Source organism: Nelusetta ayraudi, unplaced genomic scaffold (genome assembly GCF_046127955.1).
Source record: "Nelusetta ayraudi isolate G7.1 ecotype Tasmania unplaced genomic scaffold, CSIRO-AGI_Nayr_v1 ptg000018l, whole genome shotgun sequence".
NCBI classification, from domain to species: Eukaryota; Metazoa; Chordata; class Actinopteri; order Tetraodontiformes; family Monacanthidae; genus Nelusetta; species Nelusetta ayraudi.
The window spans coordinates 1661093-1674516 of NW_027466068.1; the positions used below are offsets into that span (position 1 = coordinate 1661093).

The 13424-nt window shown below is 44.9% G+C and overlaps 1 protein-coding gene and 1 long non-coding RNA gene across 7 annotated transcripts in view; one reads left to right on the forward strand and one right to left on the reverse strand.

Annotated features, from left to right (window-relative positions):
* The window catches only part of LOC142887826 (uncharacterized), a 179986-nt gene that overhangs the window by 110254 nt on the left and 56308 nt on the right, over nt 1-13424 (forward strand). The gene's annotated exons all lie outside the window — the stretch shown is intronic.
* Nucleotides 611-13424, reverse strand: part of LOC142887806 (PDZ and LIM domain protein 5-like) — a 39709-nt gene continuing 26895 nt past the window's right edge. For 3 of the 6 annotated variants that reach the window (XM_076025671.1, XM_076025670.1, XM_076025667.1), the window contains 13 exons: nt 12874-12912; nt 12199-12312; nt 11719-11889; nt 11557-11613; nt 11251-11382; nt 10984-11124; nt 8053-8130; nt 6316-6398; nt 4341-4542; nt 3517-3697; nt 2263-2383; nt 2013-2128; nt 611-1889 (listed from right to left, as the gene is read on the reverse strand). In XM_076025671.1, coding sequence (XP_075881786.1) covers nt 1800-1889; nt 2013-2128; nt 2263-2383; nt 3517-3697; nt 4341-4542; nt 6316-6398; nt 8053-8130; nt 10984-11124; nt 11251-11382; nt 11557-11613; nt 11719-11889; nt 12199-12312; nt 12874-12912 — 1525 coding nt within the window. In that variant the 3' untranslated portion in view covers nt 611-1799. The remainder of the gene's footprint in view (nt 1890-2012; nt 2129-2262; nt 2384-3516; nt 3698-4340; nt 4543-6315; nt 6399-8052; nt 8131-10983; nt 11125-11250; nt 11383-11556; nt 11614-11718; nt 11890-12198; nt 12313-12873; nt 12913-13424) is intronic. The other 3 variants (XM_076025668.1, XM_076025669.1, XM_076025672.1) reach the window with 3 other exon arrangements.

The following is a 13424-nucleotide window of genomic DNA, read 5'->3' on the forward strand; positions in this document are numbered from 1 at the left end:
TTCAACTGTAACTCCTTACAGTTGACCGAAGTTTTGTTGTATACCTCCTCAGTTGCATTGAATGGGATAAAGAGCGCCATGTGTGAAGGCTTCCTGATCTTGGATATAACTACTTTTGAAAATGTATGCTGGAAGAAGGAATACTAGCTACTAAAGCACTTAAAAAATTGGAACAAACCTCTGAATTGGAAGGTTTTTGACAATCAAATCGAGGATGTAGGGACCTAAACCTTGAATATTTGCTGATGGTATTCTTTAGCCTTATACACAGTATTATCATCAACACAACTAGGTTAATGTGTAAGATATCTACTATTGCATATGCCACTTCTGATCCGACAAATATTACACACATTTCCCCCCTTCTTTTAACAAGCCAAAGTGCCAAACTGTGTTTTTTGAGGTTTTCCTGCTATGGTGCAAAATGATGATATGTAATCTGCTCCACCGTGTCCTCTTCACCTTTGCTTTCCTTCTGCCAGAGCCTCCTCTGACCTTTCTCAGCCTGGTGGGGACATGGCTTACAATCTGGATTTCATGCTGCTTGTACAATGGACTTTTTCCAGCAATGACGCACAGAGTTTAGCGAGGCAAGGCTGTGAACACAATATGAAAGTTCATCATTCATTGAACACGGTACCACTGTCATAGTTCCAATTATAGAGTTGAAAATGGGACAAACTTTCTTGTTTTTATTTGTAAAATTTGATTTATGATACATCATATGTTTGTTTTTCTGTCATGATTATAATGAACTGAAATATAACCAAACAAACATGTTGGGCTATTAGGTTGTGGTGACCAAAAGCAAAAGACCTGTCTCCATCAATTTCAATTTTCACCTCCAAGTAAAATCAGGAGATAAAGTATTTAACTAAAAATACGACTAGCATTCCCCAAGGAAAACCTGGTTAACATTAATGACTAGGTCTATGGTATACTGGAAACTATTTTCTTTAAATCAGATCAACAAGAGCAAAAAACTTTCAAAAAGACTACGGAAGACAAAGTCAATTGCATAAATGAATGCAATTATTACATGAAAACAATAAATACATACAATGAATTCATTTTAGGTTGATAAAAAGTGACACTTGAAGATGAGTAAATCTATTATATTCTATTGAACGAGGGGATAGATTTGTAAAATTCAGATGCGTTGCAACAGTTCTACCTCTATGGCAGACATCCAGCTTACCTGCCTGTTTCAGATTTCTTCAAATGGTAAGTAAAGTTTAGCTTGACATATTTGCACAACAAAAAGAAATCAAAGTTTTAGACAAGAAAAAAAACAATACAAGGCAATAGACTTGAACTGAAGCAGCTTCTGATCACAGTTACACAGTTTAACAGATTAATGTATAGAAAACAAACATATTTTATCCTCTTCTTTTTGCAATCACATTATAAATGTCTCAAATACTAATTTTAAACTATGACAAATCTAACGATGTCATGGATTTTTATTATGGTTGTTACAGCACAAACCACCATTGCCCAATTTTCCTTCTTTAAAACAAACAGAGCAGTGTTTTTCTTTATAGCGCAAGCCATTTCACTTTGTATGGTAGAAGTAATAACATTAAAGGGCAGATTATGTTTTACAAGGTGGCCTGAAACTCTGGAAAGGTTCGCGTCTGCGTACAGGTCAGTGTTTTTCTGAACCTGGCCTGCCACACACCGCGCTGCTTGTTCCACTATTGCATGAGATTTGCTGCTTCATGAACAAACAGCAATGAAGAGACTTTTCAGGTAACAAGAGAGTGTGTGGCTCCAAACTGTATGGGAAAAGTCATAACTCATATCTTCAAAGTGTGAGCGTGTTTCTTGCATAGAGGCTTGTCTTTTTTGGAGAAGAAAGTCTGACCTTCCAGACTGGTGCAACACACCTGGGAAAAGATAGAAAAAACACACACACAACAACATGATTCCATTCAGAAAGTCTTTTGCAACATGGAACTCCTAATTATGAAAATGAAAGAATGCCAGGAGTAAATAATAATTATACTTACAGCGCACACAAAGCAGTTGTCATGCCAAATGTGACCCAGGGCCTCCAGGAACTTGTCTCCAGCCTCAATGGGGAACTCACAGCCGTGACATCCAGTTCCAAACAAATTGTAGAAGTCTTGTCAACAGAGACAGAGTCACATGACACGCACAACATCTGTTACGGAAGCAGTCCTCCACTCTTATTCATTACTAGTATGCACTTTTCTTTTTCCAATCTGTGGTGCCCTGCAAAGAGTCATGAATTCTCACCTTGTTCACAGTATGGTTCTCCATCCTCCAGGTGGAAGGTGTTGTTTCTGATTGGCTGCTGGCAGCAAGCGCACAGAAAGCAGTAGACATGCCATGATTGTTTGAGGGCGCTGATCACCTCCTGTTGGTGAGAGCAAAGACAGCCAACAGAGTTCAGCTGAAGGTACAGTGCAGTATATTGGGAGAAAATGCATCTTTGTCTGGGCTGGTTGCCGACTGGCGAGGGAGAACAGTGCAGCACAACAGTAACAAAGTCCTTTCAGTTGTATTTGTGTGTTTTGCTTGCGTCTCTTTCAAACAATTCTTTGTATTCTCACGGGAGCACATGACCCAGCTTAGTTAAAAGACGGCCCACTTTTCTTTCCCAGCCCTATAGCTGTGAAATAGGACAGGGAATAAAAAAGTGAGTTGGTGGGCCAGGGCAGAATGATGGATTAGAGGAGAGGGAGTGAGAAAACAGGTTAATAAGAAGCCCTAAGCTGCTTGAAGATGTGTGAGAAAGGGAGGGTTGAAAGGGATGGAGGCTAAAGGGGTTTGAACGCGTCAGGGATGAATGTCAGAGCTTTTATACGGGCAAAGATCTCAGCTTCCTGACACTCCAGGTTCATGGTACGCCTGCAGCCTCGAGGCCTCTTAGCCTAATTCTCTTAACACCCCGATATGCGCAGCATTCCTCAGATTCAGAGGAAGGTACTATGGAACGTCTAGACATCATGCTTTCCTTCATGGGCTTTCTTTACACTTAACCTGCAGGTTAAACGTTGGAGCCCAACTGCAGTGAAGGTGTAACAACCCTTGAAAAGGGATTTTTGATGATGATGACGTCTTCTTTTATTGACAAATCAAGATTTAAATTTCAAAGAGCCAATCAGCAGTGTTTGGTGTCCAGTCAGTCGACCTCCAGCACACGTCTGGGAGGAGTCCACCTTCATTCGCTGCCCCCTGGCCTCTTCATTGCCACATTTTCCTCCCGGGAAGCTTTATCCATTCATTTTTCTATCTGCAGTCAGGCCTAGGGGGCGCTCTTCTTGCACAGTAACGGTCCACAGTCTGAGCCTGTTTGTCCTCCACAGAGAGCTTGTTCTAACCCAGCCATGCTCTTCAAGCCTAGGAACCAAGACCATGTGTCTTTGCTGATTGATTCTTTGGCAACTCTTAAACCGTGTTTTCTTTCAACATTCAGTTGAAGCTCTCGTCTCCTCACGCAGCCACACATTCTCAGTGATACCACACATTCACATCAAATCCATTCACCCCCAGTATTTTGGCCTGACAGCGGCTGCAGGAGGGAGCAAGGAACTCTTCGTAGCAGTGCTCGCAGTAGACCGATCCCTTCTCCTCCACAAAGCCAGTGTGTGCCAGTGATGAGCGGCAGTGGGCACAGTTAAACTCCTCCTTGTGCCACGATCTCCCCATGGCCACCAGGAAGGGTCCCCTGAAGGGCAGCGAGGAGTGGTGGGGAAGATAGAAAGACAAACAAGGAGATGAAAGTCAACGTATGTTTTCACTTTCTATTATGCTGCGGACTCATCCAGGGAATGATGGCACAGTGAGTGAAGGGCATCAAAACGACTACCAATGGGAATAGCAGATTAAAGTGGTTACATTGGTGTTTTCCTTTTTTTTTCTTCCTTTAATTGGTTCATTGATGCCTCGTGCTCGTGTGCAATAAATGAAAGTAAGATGAATGTAAAGAGCCCTATGGCTTCCTTAAGAAAAAAAAACACCTTTATTTTCAAGATTACATTCTCAAGTGCAGTGTAACTGAACTCCACCTCCTTATCTGCACCACCATCTCGACTTTGTGCTGCTGCAGTTTCAAGTTATTACCTCTTGATGGCCTTGTGACAGAACATTGAATAATTAAGAGCTAAACATAATTTCCCTTCCTATATTCATTTACAAACTGCTTTCTGCGAAGCATACAGCTGCACAGCGCCATCATATCAACATCCCTATGAATCCGCTGTGAATTATCACTTCATGTGACCAAATTGCCTGTAAACAGAATTAAAGCATGCATAACGCATTAATTGAATGATGAAGCGCCTCACATGCTACCGTGTGCTTCCCCTCACCTGATGACCATGTTGCAGTGGCCACACATGGGCGTGCGTGTGCCGGCCGGGATGTGCTCCGCCATCTGGACCAGAGTGTCCTGGTCGCCGGGGTGAGGCTGAGGGACGGGCCGAGCCGGGACCAAACCCTGCTGGACGCCGGCGCTTCCGCTGCCCTTCATGGTGAAGGACGGAGTGACCACGCCAGTCTGGGGGCCACGGCCTGCATGGGGCCGGTGGAGGAGAGACAACCAGGCTGCACCGTCACTCAGCAGAGACCCGAGAGATAACACTTGCAGAGTGGCTTGACTGATTTGTTCTCAGGTGGTTTGTTGGAGTGGGTGTCATGGCGGCGCACTCAGCGAGCTGGTCAGAACAGCTTCACCAATCAATCTTTGAGGCCTTTCTCCTTCCACACATTCCAAAGGCATAAGTGCATGGACACACAAGACTAAACACACTCTCTCTCTCTCTCTCTCACACACACACACACAGCAAACTCAGACCACTAAGACATTTCCTCAGCGAAAAACACAGACACCTGACAAAACATGTAGCCTGGGTCTTTGAAGTCCGTACCGTGGAGGAAGACGTGTGTGTGTGTGTGTGTGTGTGTGTGTGTGTGTGTGTGTGTGTGTGTGTGTTTTGTGACGAGTCAAGAGTCATGTCTGGAGCTTGGATTTGCCATTGTGTGTCACGCTTGAGTGTTGTTTGGACGTCAGGCTGCAAAGGGTTTACATTCAAACAAGGTAAAGATGTCACATTTGATTTAGCGCGACTTGGGCACAGCAGAAAACTCACTCTCAATGTATGATTGACCAGTTGCCACCTATAAAGCTTTTACTTTAATTGACACTTTAGTTGAGAGCTGCGAGAGCAGCATTCACTCCCTGTTCTTCTAGATGCAGAGTGTGGAGCTTAAACAACATTAGCTGCTTGCTGGCTAGTGCTACTTCACGGATCTGCGTTGAATTGCAGATTGCATGATGGAGACAAGCAGAATCACAGTCAACAATTGACTTGTATTGAAGAACTTCATGAGCATCACTTCTTTCAGAAGGCTCGGTGGCAAAAGACGGTGAGTGAATATTTTCTGACTCAGCGTCCGAGTGTAAGTTGCTACTTGTATGATTGACTTGTAGGTTTCTCTGCAACAGGAGAAGAGCCTCCAGTGAAAGAAAGGCAACAGGCCAACAGCATGGACGGAGCAAATGCAGAGAGGCCAGTCAGGTCGAGTTATTTAAAGTAATGCACTTCTGCATATTTGCATGATAAACTAAGAAACACTAGACCTCAGGACCTGTGAGCTCAGCGCAGGCCGACTGCAGCCATTACACTGTTGCTCCGCAAGTTCCTTTTAACACTTTATCCATAACCCCGGAGTCCCGACAGCAGCCTTTAGTAAATATTATCCTTCCAAAAGAGGAGAAGTGCTGCGCATGTGAGTGAGCGAGGCAGCACAAGCAGACCAGAGCCTCCCTGCCAGTTTAATGGGCTTCCAAAGAGGTAAGAAATGACCTATTTCACAACTTATCCCACCTTCCACTGAGGAAAATACAAGCCTGTTTCCTCTTCACTAACTCACTGCAGCAACATTCAACCCAAAGACAGTAAATCAGTTCTGTATTGTGCCAAGACTCAAAACCAAATGTCTTGATGTAAAAAAAACATAAATATAATAACTCAGCCTAATTGTGCAGAGAAACGCATGAATCATTCCAATACATTCAGATACATACAGAAGGGTTTAGGTGAGTTTGTTTCTTTACTCAAGAAGCCTAATTTGGCCAGACCTGACTTGTGCAGAGAAAACAGTTCAAACACTGCGGTAAGAATTTACTGCACTATTTTAAAAGCTATTCATTGGGGCAAACAGGCATCCTTTTGTTAGATTTAGCCTTTAGCTTGTTTCAGTAATGATTTTTTTTTTTTTTTTTTTTTTAAGTTTCATGACAAAAAAGATTTAGGAAGTGGCAGAGATCACAGCTGCCCTCACCCTGGGCCGCAGCAGGCGCTCTGAACATGGTCTTCACCACCGCAGACTCGTGGCCGTTGATGTTTGGCTCTTCCACGTCTTCACTGCATGAAGAGAGAGATCGTGAAAGCAATTAATACGCTGTATGATTTTAAACTCGATATGATTATAGCACATCAGACACCAGTTAGCTGTCTATGCAGCTGCATATACACTCACCATAATTAAACAGTAAAATGGGCTCAAATACACACTTGGATCCTGCTTAAATATGTTGAGACAACAGTTCATTCTCTTCCATGTAATTCCTATTTAAAGAAAAAAATTCCGGGGACACAACTGAAGAAACCAGAAATAGAACAAGACAGGAAGCTGCGGGGTAAAAGAAAACAGCAGCAAGTTTGTGTCTCAATACAGTGGCGAGGATTCCAGAACAGCCTCCACGCTGACAGGCCACAGACACGTACAGCACCAAACAAAACACAGCGTGCAGCCGCAGACAAAACACGACCACTTCAAATCTCATTTCCTACCAGTGACTCTGCAGCTCGCACAAAATGTTCCCCGTGTGCCCTTTTCCTGGGCCGAACCGAGTCCAGACCGCGTCCTGATGATGGACAGGAGACCAGTCCGACGTGTTTGCACAGCATTAATAACTTGGCTCACCCATTTTGAAAACAAGTCCGTGGTACGTTTTTATAATAGCCGCGACAAAACAGCTTTGTGTGTGGGTCAAAAGGGATCATTTCAGCCGACGAAAGACGCCGCACCTGACGAGACGCAGGGACAGACGTCTTGACAGCTTGTGGTCCAAGCAGGGAAACTGGCCTTTTAATATCAAACATCTGCTCCGTGTGTCTCACTGTGCCCGTTCAGAAGCTTTATTAAGGAGGAAAAACTCCCCTAAAAGGTCCCCATGGCAACATTTGCCATATATTTTTATTGGCCGCAAGACATAAAACTGAATTTTGCACTTGGGTCAAAGCATAAGTAATTGAAGGGGGCGCTGTGTCAAACAGTGCCAGGACATTAATGCAGGTGAGGAAATAATAACCTCATTGCACCAGCGCAGCGTTCTTACCGAGCAGAGACGCAGCAGGTTGAGAAGTCTGCACACTCAAGTCAACACTTTGGAGGGGAATTCTTTTTCCAGTGTTCCCAAAGGGGCCAATAACCTATCGCACCACTTATATTGTAACAGTATTGAAAAAGGCTCTCGATGTTCCATGTTGTGCTTAACACCCACAACAAGGTCGTCTTTTCAGTCAGCCAAAATAATGTTTACTTGCATAAATATCTAGTTTCTATAAGTACTTCGACACATGAAGATACTTGTCGAGGCCAGAGGTCACTTGTATTAATCTTGTGATGTCTGAATAAATTTGGTATTGGAATATTTATGCAAGTCTTTCTTTTCCTGATGTGTGTCCACGTATTTTTGGCTGATTCTGTATCAAAACTTCATCATCAAAAATCGACTTCTATGCTTTGACTGTGATTTAGCCTGAAGCTAAAAATGTTATATATATATATATTTTATATACCGTATGGGGAATGAGGAGGATGAGGCGGTTCAGAGCCGTGGCTTCACTGGGTCTACTGGCCAAGCCTGGCCTCCAGCCTGATGCATACCTTCTTAAATGAGCGCTTTGCTGTCAGACAACAGTGCAACAGCCACGCATTCAGCCGCAGAGGAGAGGGGGATGAGAGAGAAGAGAGAGAGTGAGGAGGGAAGAAGAGAAGGGACTCAAGATTTACCTAAAGACATAGACGGCATTGACGGGGGAGGAAAAGAGAGGCTCTCCCGCGCTGGTGGACGACTGATGCCAAGAGACCCTTCAGCAGTGGAGGAAAACATCACACTCATCTAACTTAGACATGTACACTAAAAAAAAAGACATTAAGTTCATAGGCTGTGTCCAAACTTTTGACTGGTAGTGTGTGTGTGTGTGTGTGTGTGTGTGTGTGTGTGCTGTATATATATATACATATATAACACACAAGGTGCAGAGCGAGAGAGTTAATTCAATGGCTTATTTCATTTGTCTAGTTGACATTAATAATGTGTTTTGTTGTCACACGTGCAGCAACACATCTCTAAAAATAAACATTTGAATAGTGGGAGGTAAGCACACTTACTCATTCACACACACACACACACGCACACACAAAGAGCAGACGGAGCACAAGGACAATGATTGTGATAAATGCACCCATTGAGCTGCGTTAGCATTGATTGTGGCTAATCAGCCTTCAGCCGATGCGGCTCTAATCTCGGCGCTATGCGGCAGGAAAGAGACCAGCAGACTGCACAGCAACTCTCTCCGTCCTCATTATCTGCTCATCTTCTTCTAACCAGTGTGTCTCACAGGAAGAGCCGATGAACACGAGGCGCATTAAAGTTATAGATCCCTGTGGAGGAGGCAAAACAACTCTGGGGTCAGTGGAGGAGGCCAAACCTGCTGTCGTTGCTTTACTGCTTCATGTACAGTTGAGTTTATAGGGGTCCTCAGTTTAAGTTTAACATAAAATATAAATAGACAAACATGTCAGAGATTTAACCCTGTGTTTGAGATGCTTTAGTAGTTGTGGTTCAGAGCTGAGGCAGACACACAACTAATGAGTCGGTCTGGGAATATCTATGTGGGCCTCCTAACTTTGATTGTGTATAAACACACACACACACACACACACACACACTTTTATCTTTGTACATAGTTTGGTGAGATACATTGATTGTTGCATTGCATGGGATTGCACCAAACTCTGCTGTACTTTTCCAATAAAGACATTCAAGCAGTGCTGGGAAAACTACTACTAATACTGTTGCTGCTCCGGCCCCTCTGTCACATTGTAGAACCCACTGTGGCCCACCAGTCAAACAGATTGCCCACCCCTGCATTAAAGATTGTGAGTTAATTCAACAATAGTTGTTCAGCCACAGCTTCACCTGGCTACGAGCTCCCAGTGCAGACCCACCAGACTGGACAGTTCCAGCTTCTGGGCTGATTATAAAAATCCAATCCCAGCTCTCCTCTGCCACCGTTGGGAACCATCACCCGGCATCATCAGCTTGTCTCAAAACAACAGAAGAACAAAACCATTTTGCTGGTAAAGCTAAAGGCTGGTGTGCCAACATTCGTCCACATTAGCGGAGGTAACTGGATAACAACAGGCGACAAGTCAGGCAGGAAATAAGACAGCCACCCCCACCCCCCCGCCAGTTCTTCATTCAATAAAGCCAATTACAGCGCAGCTCGTTAATATTCTCCACCAATCAGGCCAATTACACAGAGCCCTAACTGCGTTTCGGCCGACTGTGATTGGTTGATGAATGAGGGCGCTGCCGTTCTGATTGGACAGCAGCCAGTGAGGATGGAGACCATCTGGATGTGCTGCAGCCACATGTGGCTGTGGCTTCACAAGCAGGGTGGAGACACAAGTGTTTTTCTGTTCTTGCCTCGTTCCTGTTCCGTCTCCTCCATCTTTCCTTCAAAGTAAAACACACGGCAACGTGGACTTTGAACAACCACCTCCACCTCCACCTCCACCTCCTCTACTGCCTCCACCACCACTTGCACTACTTCTACTTCCTCCACCACCTCCGCCTCCATCACCTCCTCCACCCAAGGCTGCCTGTCGCTCCTGTGACAACTGTTGCCACCTATTGCTCCGAGCATGCGTTGCTTTCCCCTGAACACGGAGCCAATGCTCCATTAGCATCGCTGACTGCAGTCCAGGAGCTCTTGAATCAAAGTCGACCCTCGCATACGGCAGTTTTAGGTGCGCAGTTGTTTCCACTGGCGGGCACACTGACTGATCCCTGTGAGACGCTGCCAAGTTCCCCTGACAGAGTTTCATTGCTGCTGCAAGTCTGTCTGACACCAACAGGTTTTTCCACTGCTGTCAGTGGCACACGCAAGCTGTCATTGGACTGTTAAATTTCCAGTGTGTAGAATTGGGCTTGAGGATGATTTTTGTGTTGGTAAAAGCTTACTATACTGCCCGTACACACATTAATTATAATATATGCCTTCAGTACAATAAAAGCAGTTTGATTTTGCTATCCATAGAATGTTTTTTTATATATATCTGAGACTCTCTATAGATTAATGAGGGTCTCAGTGCTCCCAGTTTGCTGCCATTTTGCACCACCATATTTCTAAGGAAGCCTGGTGTGGGCAATCCAGCTGCCTGACAGCATAGCGTTTGGTATTTAGGGTGAACGCTGGCATCCTCAAATAAACCAACCAAGAGGAAGGTGGACGAGGTATCCAGGTTTGGGTGCGCAGGCCACCGTAGTTCACTGGCAAGCTCGGGAGGAAGAGGAAGAGCAAAAGAGCACTGCACACCTAACCTTTAAACCGTTCCAGCTTCATCTCTGTGCAAAATGTGTTGCCTTTATGATATTGACACAAGTTGTTTGGTGTTCTCACTGCACTCACACTCAGGTACAGATAGTTACAGTTAGTAGGCAAGCAAAATCCACCAAACCAGTGTGAACCACAGATTAGTCTCCACATTGTGCACCAAGTTATTTGTACATGGGTTTCTCAAAGTGGTTCAGACCTGGACGAAACTTTATTTGACTAAATGAAGTATTAATAAAAAGGCACTGGTCTTAAGGCTCAAGGCCCCATTCAGTTCTGGTCGAGTGGAGGTTTGGTCCAGGTCTGCTCTGCTATGCACCTCTTGTTCCTGGGCAGCCGCAAATCGCTGGCACTTCGACGCTTCGTCCTGCGTCTCAAGCCAAGCCGTGGAATCTCAGCCAGTGGACTGATAAGCAGGGCGTCCAATAACGATGGAGAGAGCCACGATTCAGGACGAGTCCTGGTGATAAGTCGTCGTTGCCAACAACAGGATACAGTGAATGAAAAAAGCAAACTCATAATTGAATGGTGAAGCTGATTAATGAAGCACACACACTCAACGAGAGGAACCTGTTGCAGTGTTTACCTGGCCTGCTCTGGACTACAGCCTTCGTTGTGTGTTCTTGGTGCCACTGTTTGAGGGGCACTGGAGGTGAGACAAGGTGGGCGGGGAGCAGCTCTGGGCAGGAAGTCCAGTGGCTTTAACAAGAGTTCCCTTCTGTTCATCAGTAAAGCACACACACAAGACACTGTTGGAAGGCAACAGCTGAAAACAGAGGCCAGAGTGTCTCTCATACCCGCGTCACAGCAGGAGTTATGCAAGTGAACCAGCGGTTCTAATCAATGACTCTCGCCTGCAACATGTGAGCAAAGCTCCCCACAGCCACAGTACCTGACTTGCTTCTTGTGTGGCGTCCAGGCGGGGACAGTAGTGAGTGGGACCGGGGCACTGGGGAGGACGGAGAGAGGGCACGCAAGAAGGAGAGACGTCTCAAGGTCACTGTGTATTTTGAGATGGAGTGAGGCAGGGTGCTAAAACATAGTGACACAGCACCTTTTCTCAGTGGAAGAGTCATTGCGAACTCCTCCGGCTTCCAGAGCCAGTGTCGTTTGCTCATGGAACTCCTCAACATTTTTCACCCAGGGTTCACCAAACGTTACATTTTCTGAGCCTGTGCTGACCCTTAGTGGCGTCACAGGACAATTGGTACATCTAAGAAAAGGACTGAAAGCGGGAAACAATTGAAGTAAACCGTTGATTTGCTTTTGATCAAATTGTCTTTAGAATATCTTTCGTTTATTTAATCTAATTTATTTTATTAATTCGAATGGACTAAAATAAAAAAAAATACATAAACAATGTAAAAAATGCTTAGGCAAAAAAGACATTTGACAAAACAACTCTATAAGAACTCCATGCTTGAAAGGGTGTAGGGTGAAGTTTATAAAACCTCATCTATTCCTACACCCTTTTTTCTTAGTTTACTACATGTGACATGGCACGGCTGTGTACTGCATTCAAAGGTACAAGTACCTTTCAACTGGAGCCAGTGGAAAACACGCGGGAGAGGAAGAAGAAGCAGCTCCTCCGGCAGGGTTGGGCTCAGGGAGCGACACTTCTTCTTGGTATTTAGCCAAAGAGGATTCGCTACCAAGTGAGAGATATTTTCCCCGGTCACGTAAAGCGGGAAAAAAACGTGTAGATTTGATCCTGGACAAGGCGCACAAGCAGAACTTATAGAAAAGAAATAGAAAACAATGTGGCTTAGTTGTTTGCTTGAGTTCTGCAGTGTTTAGCCTCCGGACCGATAGATAGATAGATAGATAGATAGATAGATAGATAGATTTGTCAAAAACACTGATTGCGAGCTGTGGCGCCCTCCAGTGGCTTATGGTGTTTCGTGTTCAGTGCGCGACTGCGCCATCAAATTCTTTCTCTTCCCATCACAGGACAGATGCGTTGCGGCAACAGTGGAGCGTGCAGGTGACGTCACGTCAAGGGTTCGTTTTGAATCGTTTCACATTTCCTGATCGAGTTCATCAAATTTTGTTAGTGTGTGTGTATGTGTGTTTGAAAAAGGTTGTGACTGCGGCGCACGTGGAATTCAACAGAGGTGCTCAGTTAGATCCTCTCTATTAAAGTCATTTCTGCCGATTGACTGGTGAGTGGGACCACAAAGAGTGAAAGACACCGCGTCGGTGCTGCTACCTGACAGTCCCACAGTGTGTTTGGGAGTCAATGAGACGACTAGAAGGGGAAAAGGGAGTGGGTGAAAGGTGAAAGGAAGGAAAGAAGACAAAAGAGACAGAAAGAAAGGGACACGGGGGAGAAAAAGTAACTGCTTTATTGGCTGCAATATCGAATCGTCACGTTTTTCACACTTGCTTCACAAAAGACTTCACAAAGACGTTTCTGCAGGCAACTATGTCCACGATACACAAACTCATCGTCAAAGCTGGAACTACGGTCCGAGTTAATATCATCTGCAGTAAACACGCACACTGTATAAATACAAGGCAGTGGAGGAGTGTTTTTACATAGACGGCCTCGATCCCTCAGCTGAGGACTGAAAGAAACGTACTTTCATAGTATCACTTTAAACTCGGCCACACCAGCCAGCTGGAAACACACTCTCTCACCTGCATTTACCAAACACATCCTTTATAGCACCAATCTGCACACCTCGGCAGCACACTGGCGGGCTTTTCACGTGACGCACAGTCTTGCACAGAAAGCCGACAATGTCCACTTGAAGCTTT